At 49.0% G+C, this 20,176-nt stretch overlaps 1 protein-coding gene and 1 long non-coding RNA gene across 4 annotated transcripts; both read right to left on the bottom strand.

Moving 5' to 3' along the window:
• Positions 1-1,971: 1,971 nt before the first annotated feature.
• On the bottom strand, positions 1,972-6,706 carry LOC119103637 (uncharacterized). 3 transcript variants are annotated; one of them, XM_037227244.1, is made up of 3 exons: positions 5,446-6,706; positions 4,829-4,900; positions 1,972-2,493 (listed from the first exon to the last, which is right to left on the bottom strand). In XM_037227244.1, the coding sequence occupies exons 1-3, from the start codon at positions 5,659-5,661 to the stop codon at positions 2,452-2,454; spliced, it is 330 nt and encodes a 109-aa protein (XP_037083139.1). In that variant the 5' UTR covers positions 5,662-6,706; the 3' UTR covers positions 1,972-2,451. The 3 variants fall into 3 exon arrangements, 1 of the variants encoding a protein (XP_037083139.1); XR_005094792.1 differs by having other exon boundaries at positions 1,972-4,900; XR_005094794.1 differs by lacking the exon at positions 4,829-4,900.
• A 137-nt stretch (positions 6,707-6,843) lies between these two features.
• LOC119102271 (uncharacterized) lies at positions 6,844-10,276 on the bottom strand. The gene is made up of 3 exons (XR_005094682.1): positions 10,216-10,276; positions 9,307-9,399; positions 6,844-6,963 (listed from the first exon to the last, which is right to left on the bottom strand). It is a non-coding gene; the product is annotated as an uncharacterized LOC119102271 (long non-coding RNA).
• Positions 10,277-20,176: the final 9,900 nt, after the last annotated feature.

Here is a 20,176-nt window from a genome sequence, read left to right as displayed (position 1 = left end):
TTCTGCAGTTTATTGACCTCAGAATACAAACAGAATTGAGCTCACGGTACCTCACGGTTTCTGTTCTGGTTACAAGGTAAAAAAAAAACAATAAAACGAAGAAAAATGTGTCACTTGTTAACAAACAAGCTATATCCGGGGATTTTGGAGGGATCACCGTAGGAAGGGGTTTTGTCAACCCTGTGATCCCCCTTGGTAAGGCTCTGCCTACGCCCCTGCCTACACACAAAAGTAGATCAAGTCGTATGCGTTGCACGGTGGGCAATGAAGTGTCCGTTGGGCCGATGCATTTCTAAGGCAGACAGCTTCCCGGAGGCTATTTTCTGCGATGGTGTGGTGTGAGGGAAGATAGTTCGGAAAAAGATGCTGTTGCAGGTGTCCAATACGTGTTTCATACACAACGTAGTAGTAACGCTGGTCCAAAAGTATGCAACAAAGCAGCCATACGATCAGTTCGCAGCAGCCATGCGGGAGGCATCCGGGCCAGGGCAGTGGCCACCGACGGCGGACAGGAACAGGGCCTAGATAAGGAACATATGACAGATGGGCGTTATCATGCGGCGGAATTTTTAAAAGTCTCCAGTTTTGTCCTTTGTCACATTGTTTCTAGCAGTTTCAAACTCCTGAATTCGTTTCCGCCTAGAATGCTGCGACAAGTCTTATCTCTTAAAAAGCAGCCAGCGAAATGAAGGCGCGTGACAAATCTGTCGCACTGTGAGCCATCCGTTCACTTTCAAAATTCTCACCAGCCTATATTCAAACCGTATTTTGGCATCTACACTGTGGAGGCAGATGCGTCCTTAATGACCCAAAATGCCTACCGCTCGTGGCATCTCGCCTCCCCAGGAAAGACAATGTTAAAATGGACGAATAATCTAGGGAAGCTGGATAGCTTTATTTGCCAAATGACAGATGAGTCGAATCGGCAAGATTGTGCACTAGTGATAGACAGCTCCAGATGCATATCTAGCATAACAGTCACGATATTTGAAAAAGGAGCGACAACAACCTCCATCCCTACTCCCCCCGCCTGTCATCGCGCTCGCTTTCCAGAAAAAGTTCCTGAAGCACACTCTGAGCTTGCCCCCCCCCCCACTTTTTGAAACGTTCCTACGCTTATGCATTATACGCTATCTCACTGAGATTTTAGCTGTTATTTGAAATGCCTGCCAACTTGCGTGCATCTCCTGTATCATAATCATATAATTTGCTTGACAACTATACACCCGCACACATATATACATGCATAGGTGCATATGCTTATCACACACACACACACACATGTATATATATATATATATATATATATATATATATATATATATATATATATATATATGCAAATATATGTATCACAAAATCATTTGCATTTTATAAATCAGGTGCACTCAAAAAAGACTGACGACCGTGCACAGCATGTTTTAAACTGACATTTCATGCCTCATGTTCAATTGAACGATCGATAATGTTCAGGGAATTTTCGCCTCACATGGCGTTACTAATTGCACATCTCTCCTCAGGTGTCGACCACGTCGTTTTCAGCTGTTCCAAGTTTGCCATTCCGTGGGTGGTCATTGGGTTAAATATTACCCACACATTTGTGCACGCTGGTTTCTGCGGCCGTCCCTGAGTGGCTCATATTACCCACATATTTGTGCACGCTAGTTTCTGCGGCCGTCTGTGAGTGGTTCAGACACCCCACTCCAGTATGCGGTCGGCACCTGGGGTTGGGTTCGCATAGCGGCTGATGGTTCTGACCTGGCAGATACGATCTGGCGAGAGGCGAAAGGGCCTCCATGATTATGGGACATGTCTGTGTCAAGGTATGTGATGACGTGTGAAAGGTTCCCCCACACGGTTGAAGACAATTTTTTTCTGACGAAACGTGCAGAAGGGTTGCCTCCGAGTTATTTCTGCAAGCCGCTTGCACTGAGCTAAAAAAGAAAAAGCTTGGTAGTTTGAAAAACCGGCATGTATTTCACGCCTCAATACAATCAGCACACAACAATGGAAGGCGACAGCTTTCTTTAAAGCTTTGCTACTGTAGGACTTGTAAATTTCCCTGCTTTGGTTCTGCACCCAATGGTCCAAAGGTGCTCACGAGAAACAGACGAAAACTCCTTAAAGTCAAAGGTAAAGCTAGTATGTAACATATAACACCAGATGTTACACAACTTGTTTGCGCTCAGCACTAAACGCATAGGTCCGCCGGCATTGTCACAGCACTCTATTACACATATCCCATTAGGAAAACAATAACAGATATGAAAGCCCACGCCAGTTACGCCACATCGTGGCATGTGTTATGTTCGCCATTCAAGAACACATGCGCGTCACAAAGGCACCTGTTCGCAAAGAACGCGGATTGCAAAATCCCAACGCGCATTGCAAAATCGCGTAGCACAGTATGCCAGTCTGGTAAAATTGCATTAACAAAACCCCAGCGGACATTCAGCCGAATATACCGAACGCGCTTCCTTCTACGCGCACAACCTGAAAAGGAGGGCGGGCCATGAATTGTCGACTGGTCTGATAGAAAACGCGGCACTTGTTCCTGCTTGCGCTAAGCCTTTCCAAGTCTTCAAAGGGACAGCCAGCGCACAGAACGGTAAAGCGGGACAAGACGATTGTTCCCGGGTAGTCGAACGAAATAACACTCCCAATCCTAAGACATGTTTGCATGTTTTCTTTTGCGTACTTTAAAACCTTGACGTCAATACAAAAAATGTTTCGACAGCCGAGGGATGCTACGCAATGTGCATACCACAAATGACAATACAAAAAACAAACGTTTCAATACTCGAAGGATGCTACAAACTGTGTATACCATACATAAAACGGAAGTGGAATGCTTGCAGCATCGTTGCAGTCGATCGCCAGCCAAAAGACATCAGCGAATGCATGCGTGTTTTGACCTATCTCTCCTTTCTTCTTGCTTATAGAGGTGTCCACTGGATTGTCAATTTTTGGAATTCCAAAAATGTCTTAAGTCAAATTTGGAAACAAGACGGTAGGGCCCAAACGCTTCAGATTTTTTTGACACCCGATATCATTCTGCCGCGTGGTAAATTGGTCAGCATCAACTTATCTAATGCACACAGATATGACTAACCCACGATAATTTTCTTTGTTTTAATTCAGTTCGAGCGAGTGAATGCAACGACGCAACAACTGAATGGGTTAGCTGATGAAGGAAGTTGTTATTTGATATGCAAAATTGAATTTTTTGGACAGCTTAACTTTTTCGACACTGGACGGACAGATGGCCCACCCTTAGACTTTGGATTTGACTTTGGACGAGAACTTCCGGAAAACGGCACCTTTGCTTACTACCCTTGCACACACCAACACTGGCGTGGCACTGCCGAGACGTCTGTGCAAGCAAGCACACGATATTGATGCATAATATCCGTAAACGATCGCCACAGCTTATGATCACTAAAATGTTAAGACGGCTAAGATTAGCATAGTTTTAGAATTCAATCGTGTTAATTGTGGTTGACAAAAATCTAAAATCATCAGGCCAACCAAATAAAGGTGGTCTTTGACCTCAACACGTACGAAGAAGCGGAACACACCAGATTTTGGCATCATTCCTTATGCAATGTCTTGGCTTTAGCATGAGATCGACAAGAGGTGATCGCCAGTGAGAGGTGACCGCAAATAAGAGGCGATCACCAATAGGAGAAAGCCAAGGAGAGATGACGACCAACGAGAGGTGCTCACCACTGGGAGGCCACCACCAATATTAGATGATCACCAACGCGAGGTGAACGCCAATGAGAGGTGATCACCAAAAAGAGGTAAGCGACCAACAATGAGAGTTGAACACCAATGACAAGTTACCACCGATGCGAGATGATCACCAATGAGACGTGACTACTAATGAAAGGTGAGCATGCGCTAGCGGTACTTCCCCTTCGGTTGTTTTTTTCCGCAGCGCTCCGGCCGGAGGGCAAAAACGTTTTGTTGGTTTAAAAGTGGGAATGTTTTCGTTGGACTGAATGTGTTGAGACTGCCAGGACCTCTACTTCGGAACCAGTTTGGCCAGCTCCATCCAATTTAAAACGATTCGGGGTATGATGATTCTTCACCTGGGCGCCTACCGACGATATGACGGTTCAAACTGGCACTGTGGGGGACCCAACCGATGGACGTTGGCCAAATAATTAAAACTGGATCGTCACTGCCGCCAGGGGTCTCTCTGGTTCCATGGACAGGTGCGCATCTCCCCTAGCCCGCTCAATGGGTGCTTATTGCAAATGATCACTCACATTCCGATCTCACGTCCAAATGCAAGGGGTGTGCTTCACTCGCGGTTAAATTTAACGAGCCAGACTTATTCCGTAACACAAATGTTCTAGAATACCTCCTCGACAACTCGGAATTTCCATTTGATGAAGCCGCTTTAATGGGAAAGGTGCACATGGGCTTCCTGTTCATCACTATGACTTAGGCCCCGGGGAAATGCCTTGGGATAAATTCGTAGAAAGCTTGGCACACTTCCCTCATTCGTACGCTACATTCATTTCTTTGAAAACTGCCTGCTCCGGCTGTAATAATTATGCCAGCTTTAAGGCCAACCATGAGCACAGCGAATTCCACCTACAGCTACAATCGGCGCGGCAGCGTCTCTGCGTATTGCATAGCATAGTTGCATACAGCTAGGTTAGGTTTTCGCCAGTCCAACCCATCTTTAGAGTTCGACGGAATGGATGACATATTGACTAAGTCTCAGTTGCAGGGCAGATGTGTTTCATCTTTACAGATATGTCACAGCTTGCATCGATTCTCATCTGCCGTGTTCATAGCCCACCAAAGATCGCACCTGTTTTAGATTAAGCATGACGACACACGGCCTCGTGCGGACGCGACTGTGCAGCCCTACCAGCTCCAACACCTGAGTGAAGAACAGACGTATTACACAGGAAGCAAGCGAGCATAAACAGGCATTAGCAATAAGCCCCAATAGCAAGCAGGCCACCATAGCAGCTAAGCCCCGAGAGCAAGTACGCCACAATAGCAACCAAGGCCCACTAGCAAAAAAGCTCCAATGACAACTAAGACCCAATAACAAGTAAGTCCCAATCAGAAAGTGTCAGCAGCGACTGATCATGAATGTCATTCCGCGAGATTCATCATTACATTCCAGCGAGCCTTGAAGCAAGTAGCTATTGCGCAACCATCGGCGGCATGTGATTACCGCCCGTGTTTAAAGCTGTCAAGTCTGAAAAGCTGCATTCATGACTTGATTGGCAAGAACAACGTATGCCATTACACGAGCACATGTCTAGTTGTTTCATCGCCTTCGACTATCTGCGCAACAGACACGTTTGGCACAGCAGCCTGCTTTTAAGCCACCTGACGTGAACCTCATGCACGAGCACGCCACACAAACAAAACACCTCGTACACCGCTCCCCACGCCAGCATCTCGTCCGTTTACCGTGTTGCGCGGTCTCTTGTCAATCACGCAGCCGTTGGCGTGGTAGACGAGCTGGCCGCCTCTTATGGACGCAGCAGCCTGCCTCTGCGTGCTCTCGGCGCGCCGGTCAGGCCTCCTGGCGACGGGCAGGTCGGTTCGGCACTTGCTGGCGCCTCCTCGCTGCGGGCTATGACGCAGTGCCGCGGCCGGCACGTCGGTAGACGGGATGACGCACATGTGGCCGCCGAGCAGCGTCGGCGACGGCGGGACATCTGCCACGACCTGCTCACGGATGGTGGTATATCTCAAAGCGGCCGGAGAACCAGCGGTCCGTCTCGCAGCGGCCGGAGAACCAACGGTGCGCCCCGCGGCGGCCGGAGAACTAACAGTGCGTCCCGCGGCGGCTGGAGAATCAACAGTGCGTTCCGCGGAGGCTGGAGAGCCAACAGTGCGCTCCGTGGCGGTCGGAGAACTAACAGTGCGTCCCGCGGTGCCTGGAGAATCAACAGTGCGTTCCGCGGAGGCCGGAGAACCAACGGTGCGCTCCGCGGCGGCCGGAAAACTAACAGTGCGTCCCGTGGCGGCTGGAGGATCAACAGTGCGTTCCGCGGAGGCTGGAGAGCCAACAGTGCGCTCCGTGGCGGTCGGAGAACTAACAGTGCGTCCCGCGGCGGCTGGAGAATCAACAGTGCGTTCCGCGGAGGCTGGAGAGCCAACAGCGCGCTCCGTGGCGGTCGGAGAACTAACAGTGCGTCCCGCGGTGGCTGGAGAATCAACAGTGCGTTCCGCGGAGGCTGGAGAGCCAACAGTGCGCTCCGTGGCGGTCGGAGAACTAACAGTGCGTCCCGTGGCGGCTGGAGAATCAACAGTGCGTTCCACGGAGGCTGGAGAGCCAACAGTGCGCTCCGTGGCGGTCGGTGAACTAACAGTGCGTCCCGCGGCGGCTGGAGAATCAACAGTGCGTTCCCCGGCGACCTGGGAACTAACAGTGGGTTCCACGGTGGGCGGAGAGCCGACAGCGCGCTCTGTTGCGATCGGGGAGTGAACGTCTCGCCCCGCGGCGGCCGGCGAGCGGGCGAACACCAGCTTGATTCCTGCGGGGAGACGCCCCGGTCCACCAGGTGGGCAATGTGACCATCTAACCGACCCTGGCGGACCGTCGGCGGTATCCCCAGCGTCCAATCCGGCACCTTCCGTTGTTGGAACGCAGCGTGCCGCGGCGGCCAGCGGGGCCAGCTTGGCGACATCTGGGCACGGTTCATTCGCGTCGGGCGGCGGCGTGGAGGCCCAACACCAGCGGCCGGGCTCTGTCACCAGAAGGCGGCCGCGGCGCACGCCCACCACGCGCCGCGGCCAGCGCAGCCGGTACTGGCCGCCGGCGGCGGGTGTCAGCAGCGGCGTCGGCCTCAGTCCGAACACGCCGACCCAAGGCCCGTCGGCACCGGGTGATGACGGGCTCGCGCCAGACTCATCCGCCGGTACCGGAGACTCGGCCCCCGAGAAGTGGGTCGACGAGCTTCCCTGAGTGCCACCCGAGCTCTGTAAGAGTGCGGTGCGGAGTCAGGCCTTGTTTTTGTGGTGAGAATATTGCTAAATTATGAGTTATAGCGTGGAACGCATGCATGCAACCCCGGAGGCATCAGCCTCATAACTACAGCGGAGCATAGCTGAAGGGTTTCGCACGGTTAAGTTCTTGTCATAAAGCGGGACAGAAATTGAGACAGAAACATACTGGCGTGTAATTTGACCGCATCAGACGCGTCACGTGGCACACTCCAGGCACACAACACATGCCACGGATGGAATAATTGTTCGGACTATCGTCCCCGTCTGGCCTGTTAGTATGTACACGACGTTTCGGCCAGATAACTCTTCGACCGTTTTCGAGAGCTATGGAGTCCTCAGAGGGACTGGACGATGTTTTGCATGAGTTTCCTGCTGGGGACTCCAAAACACCTGACAATGGCCGGAGAGTGAACTGGCCGAAACGTTGTGTGCACGCTTAGACACCAGACGAGGATGATAGGCTGAACAATTATTTCGTTCGTGACACTGGTACCTCGTCTCGATCCTTCCGGAAAACTGGCACACATCCGTTCTCCGGACAGGTTGAGTGCACAGAGTCCCATACCTTCACGTTGAATTCAATTCTGCCCATTAGGGGCCGTCCAAGAATTGTGTTACACAGATAGTGGAAAGGAGCGGGGTTTTTGGCGGAGCGTTACCAAGGCATGGCACGGTAGTGGTTTGGACCGGAGGGGGGGGGGGTCTCGTGAGGTGAACAGGATGTGGCCGCCGATGGGTCTCAGCCCGACGAGCCCGCTCAAAAAGCTATAAATAAATTGGTGCTCCACAAAAAACCAAATGTTTTGTCATATCGCACTTCTGTACACCTTAACTCGCCATGTCCCACGTGGTTGCATCCAAATAATGACTGACCCTTTCCATTTCAAACTAGATCAAGCAGGTCAGGTAGAACAGCGATGGTGATAACCAGCGCCGCTAACTTTCTGCAGTACTGCTTCCGAGTTCAGCCGCAGAGCAAACTGATACAGCTTTGGCATTAACTGTAAGCTACTTCGGCATAGTCTCGCGGCCACAGAAAGCACGCCCATCTTCGGCAGCCGTCAGACAAGCTCAGCGCGGTGAAGCCTTGTTCTGCTGATAACGTGATAACACAGATGTTATGTGCCTTCTTCGGGCACTCATTGTTATGTTTAAAAAATGCAATAGATGCGGTGATGTGCGGTATGTGCGTCATTACGTGCACAGCCAAGTATGTATCATGTCCTGTCTTTGCTTTGTGATCACGGGCAGGCATGGAGGATTTAAAAAACTTCAATGATGGTTCAAAGCACCTCAATCGCAGGTGCTGCACATTTGTATATTGCAATTACACCACTCTGCATGTCAGCCTCTCACCCAGATCTCTGATAGTGCGGTCCTCGGGACAAAAGCAGAACCGTCCTTCACGCTTGGGCTCAAAATTAATGTCCCTGGATGCTTTGCTTCGGGCTGCCGTTATTATCGAAGATTCTCGCATTTCTGTATGTTACTCATACATGTTAATCAATGTACTGAGCATCCTGCACCAGGTAACTACAGTACTACTGATTCCTCAAGCAATTGCAAATATTACTGCACACACATGTACACTAAATGCACCTATGCATTGGCCCATTATATCCAGTTTGCATGTTTCTCTCATCAGTGACCAAAATCACTGTGCATGTGCAGAATCAAAGTTTATGACTCTGTGAGTCTTGATCCAGACTCCAGATCCAGATTCCAGACCTCTGATCTTTATTTCCAGGTTCCATATGTGGCACATGCCACAAAAAGGTCAAATACAACAACATCCACATTTTTTTGTGAACTAAAATAAATAACCATTCATACAATTTCAGCACAATTTCATGCCTTTGCATGGAGGATAAAACTAAGATCTTGAATTTTTTCATTCAAGGATTTTGTTGCTGTTTGACACACTGAGCAAGACCCCCTGCTTACACCAGTCCAAACCCTTGCATGCCTTGGTAACACTCCATAAAACCCCTGCTCCTCCCCTTACCTCTGTAACACAATTTCTGGATGGCCCCCAACAAGCACAATTTTGTGATACAATCAGTTCGAGCATCAAAGAATGGGCCTACGTGCACTTGACCTCTTGCAGACACATGATGTTTTCATTTCATTATTAGCTGCTGAAATTGATTGATGCTTCCTAAAATTGACCACACCATTGATTTCAAAACACTGACAATCAATTAGTTCACCAATGAACCATGTATTATGGCAGCACTGAACCTGCTGTTATCACTGCCACATATACAACAGCAAAATTGGGCATTACATACATATAATATATAAGTAATCCCTCACCTGTTTTCCACTACTGGTGCTTGAATCTGGCTGCAAACCATCCTGGCTTTCCAGCAGAACACAATGTGCTGGTCTCTCAGGAGATCCCATAATCTGAAAAAAGATTATTATGGTTACCCTTCAGACTGCTCTTATTTGATGGTTGTGTTGGAATCACAGAGAGTGTGAATCAACCACTAATAATCATACACATAATAAAAAGTCCACATAATAAATAGTCCAGATTAAAAATACACATAATACATAGTCCACATAATAAAATTGTAACATGTACTACATGCTGTAACAACAATAAGAAATGTGTGCTAAATAGAAGTAACACTTTTTATCCTTAATGTGTACCAATACCCTTACAACTATGCACTTTATTCTTATTACAGCTCCTCCCAATGGTGCAAATTTACATGAGAAGCTGCAAATTATAACATGAAAGACAAAAGACCAGAAATGTTTCCATTGATGAAAAATCTTCACCCATATGATAATCTTCTAGGGCAATGCAATGAAATCCAAGTGGCTCAAAGAGTTCAGAACTGAGATTGAAATTGAAAAAAGACCAGAACATCTTGCTCAAGTATGTTAAAAACATTTGCACTTAATGTTATGCCACATTTAATGATGTAACTGAATAGAACCAATGGGCAATGTCAAGTGGAAGCCTACACAATCTAAGCAGCCAGCACTCAGGTTATGTGAACCAACAAATACACAGCATGGGCAACTACAATAAGAAGCATTCTTATCCTAACGCGATCTATTGCTTAGCGTTTTCAGATCGTGGCGTTAAGTTTACCCGATATATTTGAAACAGCCATGAATGAACACACTCTAAATATGTACAATCACTATATCAACAGCTCCAATTCCCAACGGTCAAAACAGAGCCAAAACATGTATGGAAAGGCTTACTTAGTTCATCCTCAGCACGACCAAATGTCATCCCCTACTTCCCGCACCCCCCACCCTCGGCACCGCCGAAGAAGCAGGGACGAGCTACGCGGGTTTCAAGGTGGCATAGATGAGACGAAAGGTAAAGATGGAAAAGGTCTGTTACCTTACGTTTGGTCGATTACCAGTGACGTCATGTCGTCAGCTGATGCTCCATGGCCCCTTCAGCCGGCACAACCGAACGTGTGTGCGTGTGTGTGTGTGTGTGCGTGAACGTCTCCTTGTCACCACCGATCATGTACCCATGTCGTCACCGGCGATCGTTAACCCATGTAACGCATATTCGTCACCACTGGCGATTGTGTACCGATGCAACGCCACATTGTCGTCCCGACGCGACATTGTTGTCGCGACGACCTTGTACCTATGTAACGTTGCATCCTCATCAGCGACAATCATGTAGCTATGTGACGCCACATCGACGTAAAAGACGATCATGTACCGATGCAACGGCACATCATAGTCATCACAGTCAGCTGCCCTGTAATGCCACATCGTTGTGAGCGACGATTGCGTAGCCATGCAACGCCACGTCGTCGTCAGCGGCGATCCTTGAATAAAACCAGATCATCGTCAGGATGATCGTGTACCCATGTGATTTGTGTGTGTGTGTGACTCCTGTGGATGTGTGACATCTGGTCACCTGTGATCCATTTGCGTGTGTGACGTCTTTGTATGTGTGACGCCTTCGCGTGCGTCATGTCTGCGCAGGTGTGACGCCTATGTGTGACGCCTGCGGATGTGTGACACTTGCGGATTTATAACTTCTGCAGATGTGTGACGCCTGCGCAGTGTGTGAGATCTGTGAGTGTAAGACCACAGTGTGTGTGTGAAGCCTGTGTATGACGCCTGTGAGTGTGTGATACCTCCCTTTGTGTGATACTTGCGTATATGTGAAACGTTTGTCCGTATGGCCCTTTCATGTATAGATGGCTAAACGAGGCAAGCGGACATCCTGTCATCGATACCTGGCAATTCCCGAAAGCGAACATTCTGTCGTTCCTATCTCACTATTTGTGGTAACTGCCGATCCTATATCAAAGCAGCGCTTATTCGTCGCTGGCGACGATCCTGTAACCAAGTAACGCCTATCAGTTTTCAGTGGCGATTCTTTAACGTATAAATAACTAATTGCCGTTAGCAGCGATCCCGTTACCAAGTGACGCCACATCGTCGTTAATGACGATCCTCTCACCAAGTCGCGGAGCCAAGTGACGCCTTTCCATCATACCTCGCGATCCTTTCGCCAAGTGGTGCCTATTCGCGGTCAGTGAGGATCCGATCACCAATTTTCCTCAAGTTAAGCAAGTAACGCGCATTCGTCGCCAACAGTGGTCCTCTGACGAAATGACGCCTATTCGTCGTCAGTAACGATGCCGTCACCAAGTGCAAACCATTTATCGTCAGGCGACGATCCTGTAGCCAAGCGACGCATGTTCGTCGTCAGGGACGATTATGTAACCAGGTGACCAAGTGAAGACTTTTCATGGTAAGCAGCCACCATGTAGCCACGTGTCGCTTATTCGTCGTCAACAACGATGCTGTGACGAAGTGGCGCCTAATCGGCGTCGACGACGATTCTGTCGCCATGTAACCTCTATTCGTCGTCAGCGACGATCCGATCCGATCCATACGCGCGCGCGGGTGTGTGTGTGTGTGTGTGCGTGTGTGTGTGTGTGTGTGTGTGTGTGTGTGTGTGTGTGTGTGTGTGTGTGTGTGGTGTGAGTGTGAGTGTGTGTGTGTGTGTGTGTGTGTGTGTGTGTGTGTGTGTGTGTGTGTTTGTGTGTGCGTGCGTACGCGTGCATGTGTGTGCGTGTGTGTGTGTGCGTGTGTGTGTGCATGTGTGCGTGCGGGCGTGCGGGCGCATGCGTGTGTGCGTGTGTGTGTGTGCGTGCGTGTGCGTGTGTGTGCGTGTGCGTGTTTTTGTGTGTGTTCGCCTGCGTGCGTGTGCGTGCGTGTGTGTGCGTGTGTTTGTATTCAGTACCTTTCTTTTTAGCAGGAACAATGTCAACTGCACAAGTGGTGATTCTCTATGTGTTTCATGCGAGTGGCAGTGCGCTCCAACAATTTCATTTACTCTAACCCTGAACACAGATCATCTGGCCGCGACCACCCAAAAGCCGAGATGATTTGGCTACGGACGGTCATGTGTGCGAAGTTTCGTGGGCAGCACACGCGCCTCGTGTGGACCTGGTTCACGGCTGACTGTTTTGGCGCCAATTGCTCATTTTTCGGTGGCAACATCTGCGCCTCGTAACAGCATATGCGTGGCTGCCGTTGTAGGGCGACACCGCTTCAGTGTGGCGCACAACATAAAGGGCGCTGTTCGTGGCGCGAGATGGTGGCGAGAGATGGCCCTCGTGATGGCATTCCTGATGCCGCGGGGCGTTTGAAGGTGAGCGGCTCTCGTGGCGCCGATCAGAATGTGACCAGATCACGATGTGCCGGGGACGCGTCCGCAAAAAGTGAATAACACCATTGACTTAAAATTGTTATGTTATTGTTGTTTCAGCTCATTATATGTATTGGTCATCATACCAGGTCGCATGTATTTTCGGGCTAGTATTATTGTTTCACTTTCATTTCAGGGTTTTACGTACAATAAAGCAGCAACACCAAAATGGCGCCTTTGAAGTGGTTAGAATGAGCCGCAGTCATGTAATGGCTGTTCCAGTATCGGCCTTCGTTTTTTTATACTGCTCCCCGTAACTTTGTGCTACATAAGCTTGTAAAAACCAAATTTCAGATCAGCACTCCGCATAGGATGCTAGCCGGCTTTTGCAAAGGCGAAGGACCAACGGAGGTACTCCTTGGTTGAAGGGATTTTGGCCACTTGGCCACAGTATGTGGATTATCAGCCATTTTGTGGCCATTTTGGCCACATAATTTGGGCCACTTCTTCCCAATCAACGTCGTTAGCGAGCAAACGGGCCGTCGCTGCCGGCGCGGCGGCGGCGTCTCCGCGATGGTGTGAGCGGCCCTTCTGCCGATTGGTCCCCACCATCTGGAGCCCATATGTGGGCCACGTGGGTTTGTGGGGACACGCGTGTGGGGACGCAGGTCCCTGCCGAGCAGTCCACGTTCAGGCTCCGACGGCGCGGCTGGACGCGAGCCGCGTCAGCGTTTACGACGACGACGACGACGACGACCTCGGAGTGTGCGATGCCGCCCTTCCAACCCCTCTCTTACATTTGCCTTACAACTATTTGGCTAATAGGGGCTCTTCCTTTTCAACGCCTGTTTTCGAATCAAGTCGATTGCCCTCCGGAATACTGAAAAACTCTTTCGCACGAACAAACGTCCATGGAGTAAATTATATTTTTTTAATTTATTTTATAATTTTTAATTTTTTTTAATTTAACACTACGTGGTGGAACAAAAAGAGAACAAAGACCAACGCATGTACAAGTCGTGATTACCTTTTATGAAAGATTCAGGTACAGCATACGTGCTCACAAAGAATGATGCACTGACACAACAGTTCTTTCAAAACAGCTATTTTGCCTTCTTGGTCAGTTCTTTCAAAAGATTCCCAATTCCTACGCCTATACTTGTAGTCCTCCCCATGCCCGACCTTCACGACTTCCATCCGGTTACAACTAAGTCGTGAAAGAGCATCACGTCATTGCACCGGATTAGTCATCAAAACAAAATTAGTCCACCACATAAAAAGTGAAGGTCGTAAAAACCGACAGCTGGTTGCTAATGGTCCTTGCCGATATCAACTCTGACGTGATCAGCAATATTGCGTTTTAAATCTATCATTTATCTCGTATAACGCCGGTGTTTTTCGCACTACAGATCGAGGGTTTTAAGGGATTTTAAACTGTGACGCCATTTACTCTGACCAAGTACAGGCTTACGTTGGTGTCCTTATTCGCAGCAGGCGCTTAGAATCGGTGGCACTTCTTCGTCATGCCAAGAATGTCCGAGTGCATCCCCTGAACCAAACCATTTCCGGCACGGTTATACATGTGGATTTGGTTTATCACATCGCCCATTGCGCCATTGCTCTTTGCCAAGCATACTCTGGGTTGAGAGAGAGAGAGAGAGAGAGAGAGAGAGAGAGAGAGAGAGAGGAGGAGAGAGAGAGAGAGAGAGAGAGAGGAGAGAGAGAGAGAGAGAGAGAGAGAGAGAGATAGAGAGAGAGAGAGGTAGGAGAGAGAGAGAGAGAGAGAGAGAGAGAGAGAGAGAGAGAGAGAGGAGAGAGCAGGGAGAGAGGAGAAGAGAGGAGGAGCGAGAGAGAGAAGAGAGAGAGAGAGGAGATGATATATATATATATATATATATATATATATATATATATATATATATATATATATATATATGGTCAAGAGCATTGTCAGTACGTCGCCGCGACGAAAAGAACCGTGGCCGGGGCAGCGCGATGAGTCAGTGTGTGCCGTGTGCGAATATCGATCTCTCAGTATCACGTATATGCCTCCAAGGCAACCTTTTGATGGTTGTTTGCTCCAATTTGCTCCAAGGACTATCGGGTCGAACTGAGTCTGGGCCACGGCCGTGATGAATCCTGCGCATTTGACGTGCCGGACTGCGAGAGCGGGCTCGATGGGCCGGTCCGAGACGAACCCCGTTTTACCAGAGTCACGATGTAGCGGATCTTTGGCCTCAGAATCATTCTTGAAAACTTGCCTTCTGCAGTTAGTGCATAGCCTGCCACCGAGGTACAAGTCTCAAAAGCAAGCGGTGGCTAAAGATAAATGAGGGAAAAAGACTTCACTGCTTGGGTCAATGGAAACCGTTGCCTTCACCATGCGTGTCTTGCGCAGCCGCGTCAATGCGTGATGACGTCTGTCCCCTAAATGTGCAGAAAATTATTACATGCGCCTTGTATGGTGCCTTTTGATGGTCATTAATCGCGAGTAAGACAATGCCCTCGTATTTGGGCACAATTAAAACGTAGAAATGCTACTGATGTAATGTGTATAACCGGAAAAGTAAAACAAAGTGCAGACGCGATCAGGCACTAAAAAAAAAACAACGTTGCACATGGCTTCATTGATAACGGATGATTCCACACCAATCAAGCCATTCGAGTCATGAGTCATCATCGAGTCATGTCGCCATTTCTGATCCTGCCAGTGTTCATATCGAAGCTGATAGCAATCACTAAGGCGCTATGTTTTATTGAAGTCGGTGATGTTGCGCAGGGGTTTTCCAATGTCCTATCATCGTCTTCGTTTCCCTCAAGTACTATCTCCTCATTTTTCAGCAATATTGTCATGCTCACCCGATAATTTCTCACAGGCACCAAACGACAATCACGTGATTCCTAAAGCCCAGCTTGTATAAAAGCAACAAGCGCCGTGACTGGCTGAATGATTAGATGAAGTTTCTGTATGGTTTCCGAAGTAACGTACTTGCACATGAAGCTGTGTAATGCATAATGTTATGGATAGCCTTCTAGAGATGGTGACTGCACTCACGAATAATGAACCTCAGGAGAAAAGAACTCCTTGGGAGTAATATGTCTACGAGCAATAATCATATTTGTTTAGATTAATTATGCATATCACTGCTAATGACGGCTGTTGGCTGGTTGGCCCACTGCATTGATCAGCAGTTAATTACCATGGAAGCAATTCCCTGTCATAAACCGACTAACGGAGGGCGACTGCAAGTGATGCTGAAAACATTGGCGCACTGACATTGCACAGGCTTTTACGAAACAGATGCTTTCGTCCTAGCATGGGCAGCAAACGTTACTTTACTGGGATTCCGCAATCAGCATTCATACATTCACATCATCTCACTGCATGCTTGTCACCGGTCACATGAAAGGGAGGCATATAGTGTGGTCACTACAGACCTTCTGCGGCTTATGGGCAGCGACCAGACGCTCTCAATCATGAGCGGAACCGTACAGCCATACACCACGCATATCTCTGAATTTGTCCCCAGTATGGCAGCCACCTGGTGCAAGGTTTACCGCGTCATCACCACGTAGCCCTCACTTTCTCTCGTCAAAGAATGATGCCGAAATCCGTCATCGGCACGCCTGAATCCCTCATCGTCTCATCCTCGGTCGCCGGAACCCCCATCGGCATGTCTGAATCCCTCATCGGCTCTTAATATTTTGTCGCCGTAATCATACATCGGCACGCTGGAATCCCTAATCGGCTCATAGGTGCGAACGTCACTTTCTGGAGTCGCTATAATAATCCCAACACCCTGTCTGTGGCGGCATGTCAATCCACCGACGGAAAAATCAACCAACTTTTCCGACAGCCCAACACCGCTTTTCCGACTTACACCTTCTGGGAGTCGCAAGAAGGCAACTGAAAGGCGAGTCTCACGCTCTGCGAGTCGCGAATCCATCAGCGGTACCCTGTTAGTGCTACTGCCACTCTCACTTGCGGTCCGGAACGTGCAATAATGCGTCCCACCTCATCTGCGAGTTGCGGAGAGATCGACTAACAGCCAACTCCCTTATTCCTGCAGGAAGTTTGACCTTTCAACCCACGGCTAGACAACTGTCTACGTATCTGTGGTGTATGGCAGTTGTTTAGGGCGCCTACGCGCCAGGCAAGTGGCAGTTGCGTGGAGAGTTGGCCTTGGGTGGTGGCGCGTGGCGGGGCGGGACGTGTTCGGTCGCCTCGGACGTTACATTATTGTTATTGTTGTTATTACCGAGGTATTGGGCAAATACTCACGGAAACACCTGACTTAGTGTTTGGTCGGGCTGTAAGAGCGGACGATACTACAGTATTGCGTAGGACTTTCTCCACCACTCCCCGCGAGGAGTCATAACGCAAAGCGTCTGTGACGCATTTGGCCAGTGGTGACAAAAATCCTTTCATCACACTCGTGGCAAATTTACAGTCGTCCCAAGCTGAACGCAGTATTTGAGCTATGCAATACAAATAATTTGACGTATAATGTAGACCTGACTGTGGCGCGTCATATCTTCTGGCACAAAATTCAGGCCGCACATTGGTCATTGATCTGCTATTTTTCTACAGACTGCTCATTGAAACACATAGAGAAACAGCAGGCAGGGTCGGCACGCCACAAACAACACACATTAGCGACAGATTTATATATTAGACGTGCTGATTACCGCAATACGATGCAAGCCGAGAAGAGCACACGACACATAACAAACCAGTTAGTGTGCGGCACGGCACAGCAAACCAGAGTTAATGTGCGGCATGACACATAACAAACCAGAGTTAACGTGCGCCGCGACACATAGCAAACCAGAGTTAATGTGCGGCACGACACATAACAAACCAGAGTTAATGTGCGCCGCGACACATAGCAAACCAACGTTAATGTGCGAGCACGTAATCTCAAAAGGACATACAGAACGCATATTCTTAAATATATCAAAAGAGAAAAAAGGCCGGGAATCTCAGAATCACCGAGAGGTCGGCAATTCTTCCCCCGGGCTTACATTTTTCCGAGGTGTAGGCGCGGAGTGTCCAGTCGCCGACGCGCCAGGCCGATAGGGCTCCCAACACCTTGCCTGTCTCACCGTCTGAATATTCCCACAAAGTGTTTGAACGTGCTCTCGCACTGCCACGAGGGCACGTTCAATAGTGGGCGCGCCTGTAAGTTCCAATAAACAACAGCAACATCTCTGATCTGATTGCTAGTCTTCCTGACCTGGCCTAGGGTCATCAAATTCTCAACTGCAAGCAGGGGCGCAGCCAGAGGTTTGGCAGGGGGGCACAGGGTTGACAAAGGGCCTCTGTTAGCAAAAGGCGCCGTTCCAAAAAAAAATCACCGGATATGGCCCACATGTTATTAAAGACATGCTTTATTAAAAATCACTACGCATGTATATATATATATATATATATATATATATATATATATATGTATGTATCACATTTTTATCGCCTATGACTGAAATATAAGCCAGACGTTAGGGCGAGATTAATTCTGCCTTAAGTCTATCGTGAAAAGACTGACGAAATCACGGGTTAAATGACTGCATGAAATAAATCGCCGGCGCTCTCCATTTTATAAAAGTCCAGTGAACTCTTTTTAAGCCGATAGAGCTCAAAAATTTTGTGCTAATTTTTTATCTGGTTGTACAGAGGGAGCAAGGAGCTCGCGAATTAGACTGTGGATAGAAATGGGTCAACAATTTGCATTAACATGGCCAAGCCATGTTTGTCCAGATTATGTTTTTAAGCATCCAGTCAGAATTGATTAGTGGCATAACTTATGCAATGTAGCTTGGAGCATGCTCGCTCGCATATCTTAACAACAACAAAAAACTCGCTGTCATGCGTTGCGGTCTCCCTAGGCAGCGCGGCGTTGGACCCGTGGCTAATTCGGAGCCGTGGCCAATAGAGGAACAAAAATGGCAACACATCTTAAGAGAGTACCTTTGTACGCCTTTGGAGACCACATCGCATATTTAGAGATTTTCCGGGCGTATGTTCCACTTGTGCAGTTTCTAGATTAATGACAATAACGTACTGGTCTTCCAAGCAACGCGAAGTGGTGCTGGAATCTTGTGGTGGAACTGGAAGAGTAGGGGTAAAATCTTTATTTTCCGTGTTGTTGTATCTGTTAATCTGTCCAGAGGACAGCCTCAAAGCTGTAAAAAAGATCCATTCCTTGCAATCCTAGACCTGTACGAATTGGTTTTGAAATACATCCGAAAACATTATTTTACGATGGCCATTAATGCGCGCTTGGCGCCCGCCCCCTGGCATTACTTGCAGTTGCCAACGCCGTTCGGTTTTCAAAAGACTGCGACCTAAGCGGTCACTATTCTTGCTCCCGAGTTGACGTGCGTTTATATCACTATATGGCCCATATATCACTAATGAGAGCCCCTTATTTCTTTCCGGTAAAGTAACCCGATTGAGTACAATACTACGGCCACATTGTTGTTCCCGGTCAAGGGCTGAAGGGCCATTCTGTCCCACCGTGGTGTGTTTTCCGGCCGTCATTCTGGTGACACGGGGCGGCATCCCCTGGCCAATCTGGAGGCCCTTAGAAGGGTACATCGTATCACATTGGTCCGCTCCCTGACGCGGGGGGGGGGGCTTCTGACCCGCGCAGTTGAACCCAGCTCGACGCATGAACCGCTATGAACGCAATAGCATCCCTGCTCACCGCAAGTGGTCAAATAATTGACACATAGACTCTAGTTGGGGTTAACGGGCCCATTCTTGGAAAAGGGTTGGAGGGCCCACTGTTCGGCACTTGGGGCCCTGACTGGCACAGGACCCTTTTAAGACCTCAATGTCGGCACTCATACGCTCTTGTTTCCTTTAATTGTCAGAGGGCCCCGACCAATGCAAGAAACCCTCTGCCATTCGGGCTCCCGTCCCCGTTCCAGTTGAGCAAATCTTCCCCCGACTGATTCGAAGCCCCTTGTTGGCACAGAATAACCCACAGTGCCCTGTTAGGCACTGTGGGCCCTGAACGATACATGAGCCCGCCCTACGTAAATCGCGGGCCCAGCCTCGTCGCTGCTTGGGAAATGGGCCTCAGAGCTCAGACCAATGAGGAGCCGGCTGTTGGCTGTTCGTGATCTCTGGCCGAAATAGAGGAACGCTCTGTCCCAAGGGTCCCTATCGGTACAAGAGATCATATTCCTCACATTAGAGATCATGGTCCTTTAGGCGGGGGTACCTAATGTGACATATAGTCAGCCTTTCCATCCATTATTTCCTTTCCATTAGACCACTGATCTTTGGTCTGGAGAGACACCTCGGCCCCTCTCGGGTCCCCTCAAACACCGCTCCGACTCGGTTTCACCTGGCGCTTCAGATCCTCCTGTTCGGCATTGTGGTCCACAACCGACACAGGAGCCCCTCATTGTGCCAGGGACCCCGAACATTGAAAATCGCGGACCCCAGCCTCGTTTCTGTTAAGGAAATGGGTCTCAAAGGCTCAGACGGACGTAGAGCCGACGGTTCGCTGTTCGTGGTCT

Source organism: Pollicipes pollicipes, unplaced genomic scaffold, assembly GCF_011947565.3.
Source record: "Pollicipes pollicipes isolate AB1234 unplaced genomic scaffold, Ppol_2.1 Scaffold_5724;HRSCAF=6776_pilon_pilon_pilon, whole genome shotgun sequence".
Classification (NCBI taxonomy): domain Eukaryota; kingdom Metazoa; phylum Arthropoda; class Thecostraca; order Pollicipedomorpha; family Pollicipedidae; genus Pollicipes; species Pollicipes pollicipes.
The sequence above is the reverse complement of the archived record's forward strand: the minus strand, read 5'-3'. Positions and strand labels throughout refer to the sequence as shown.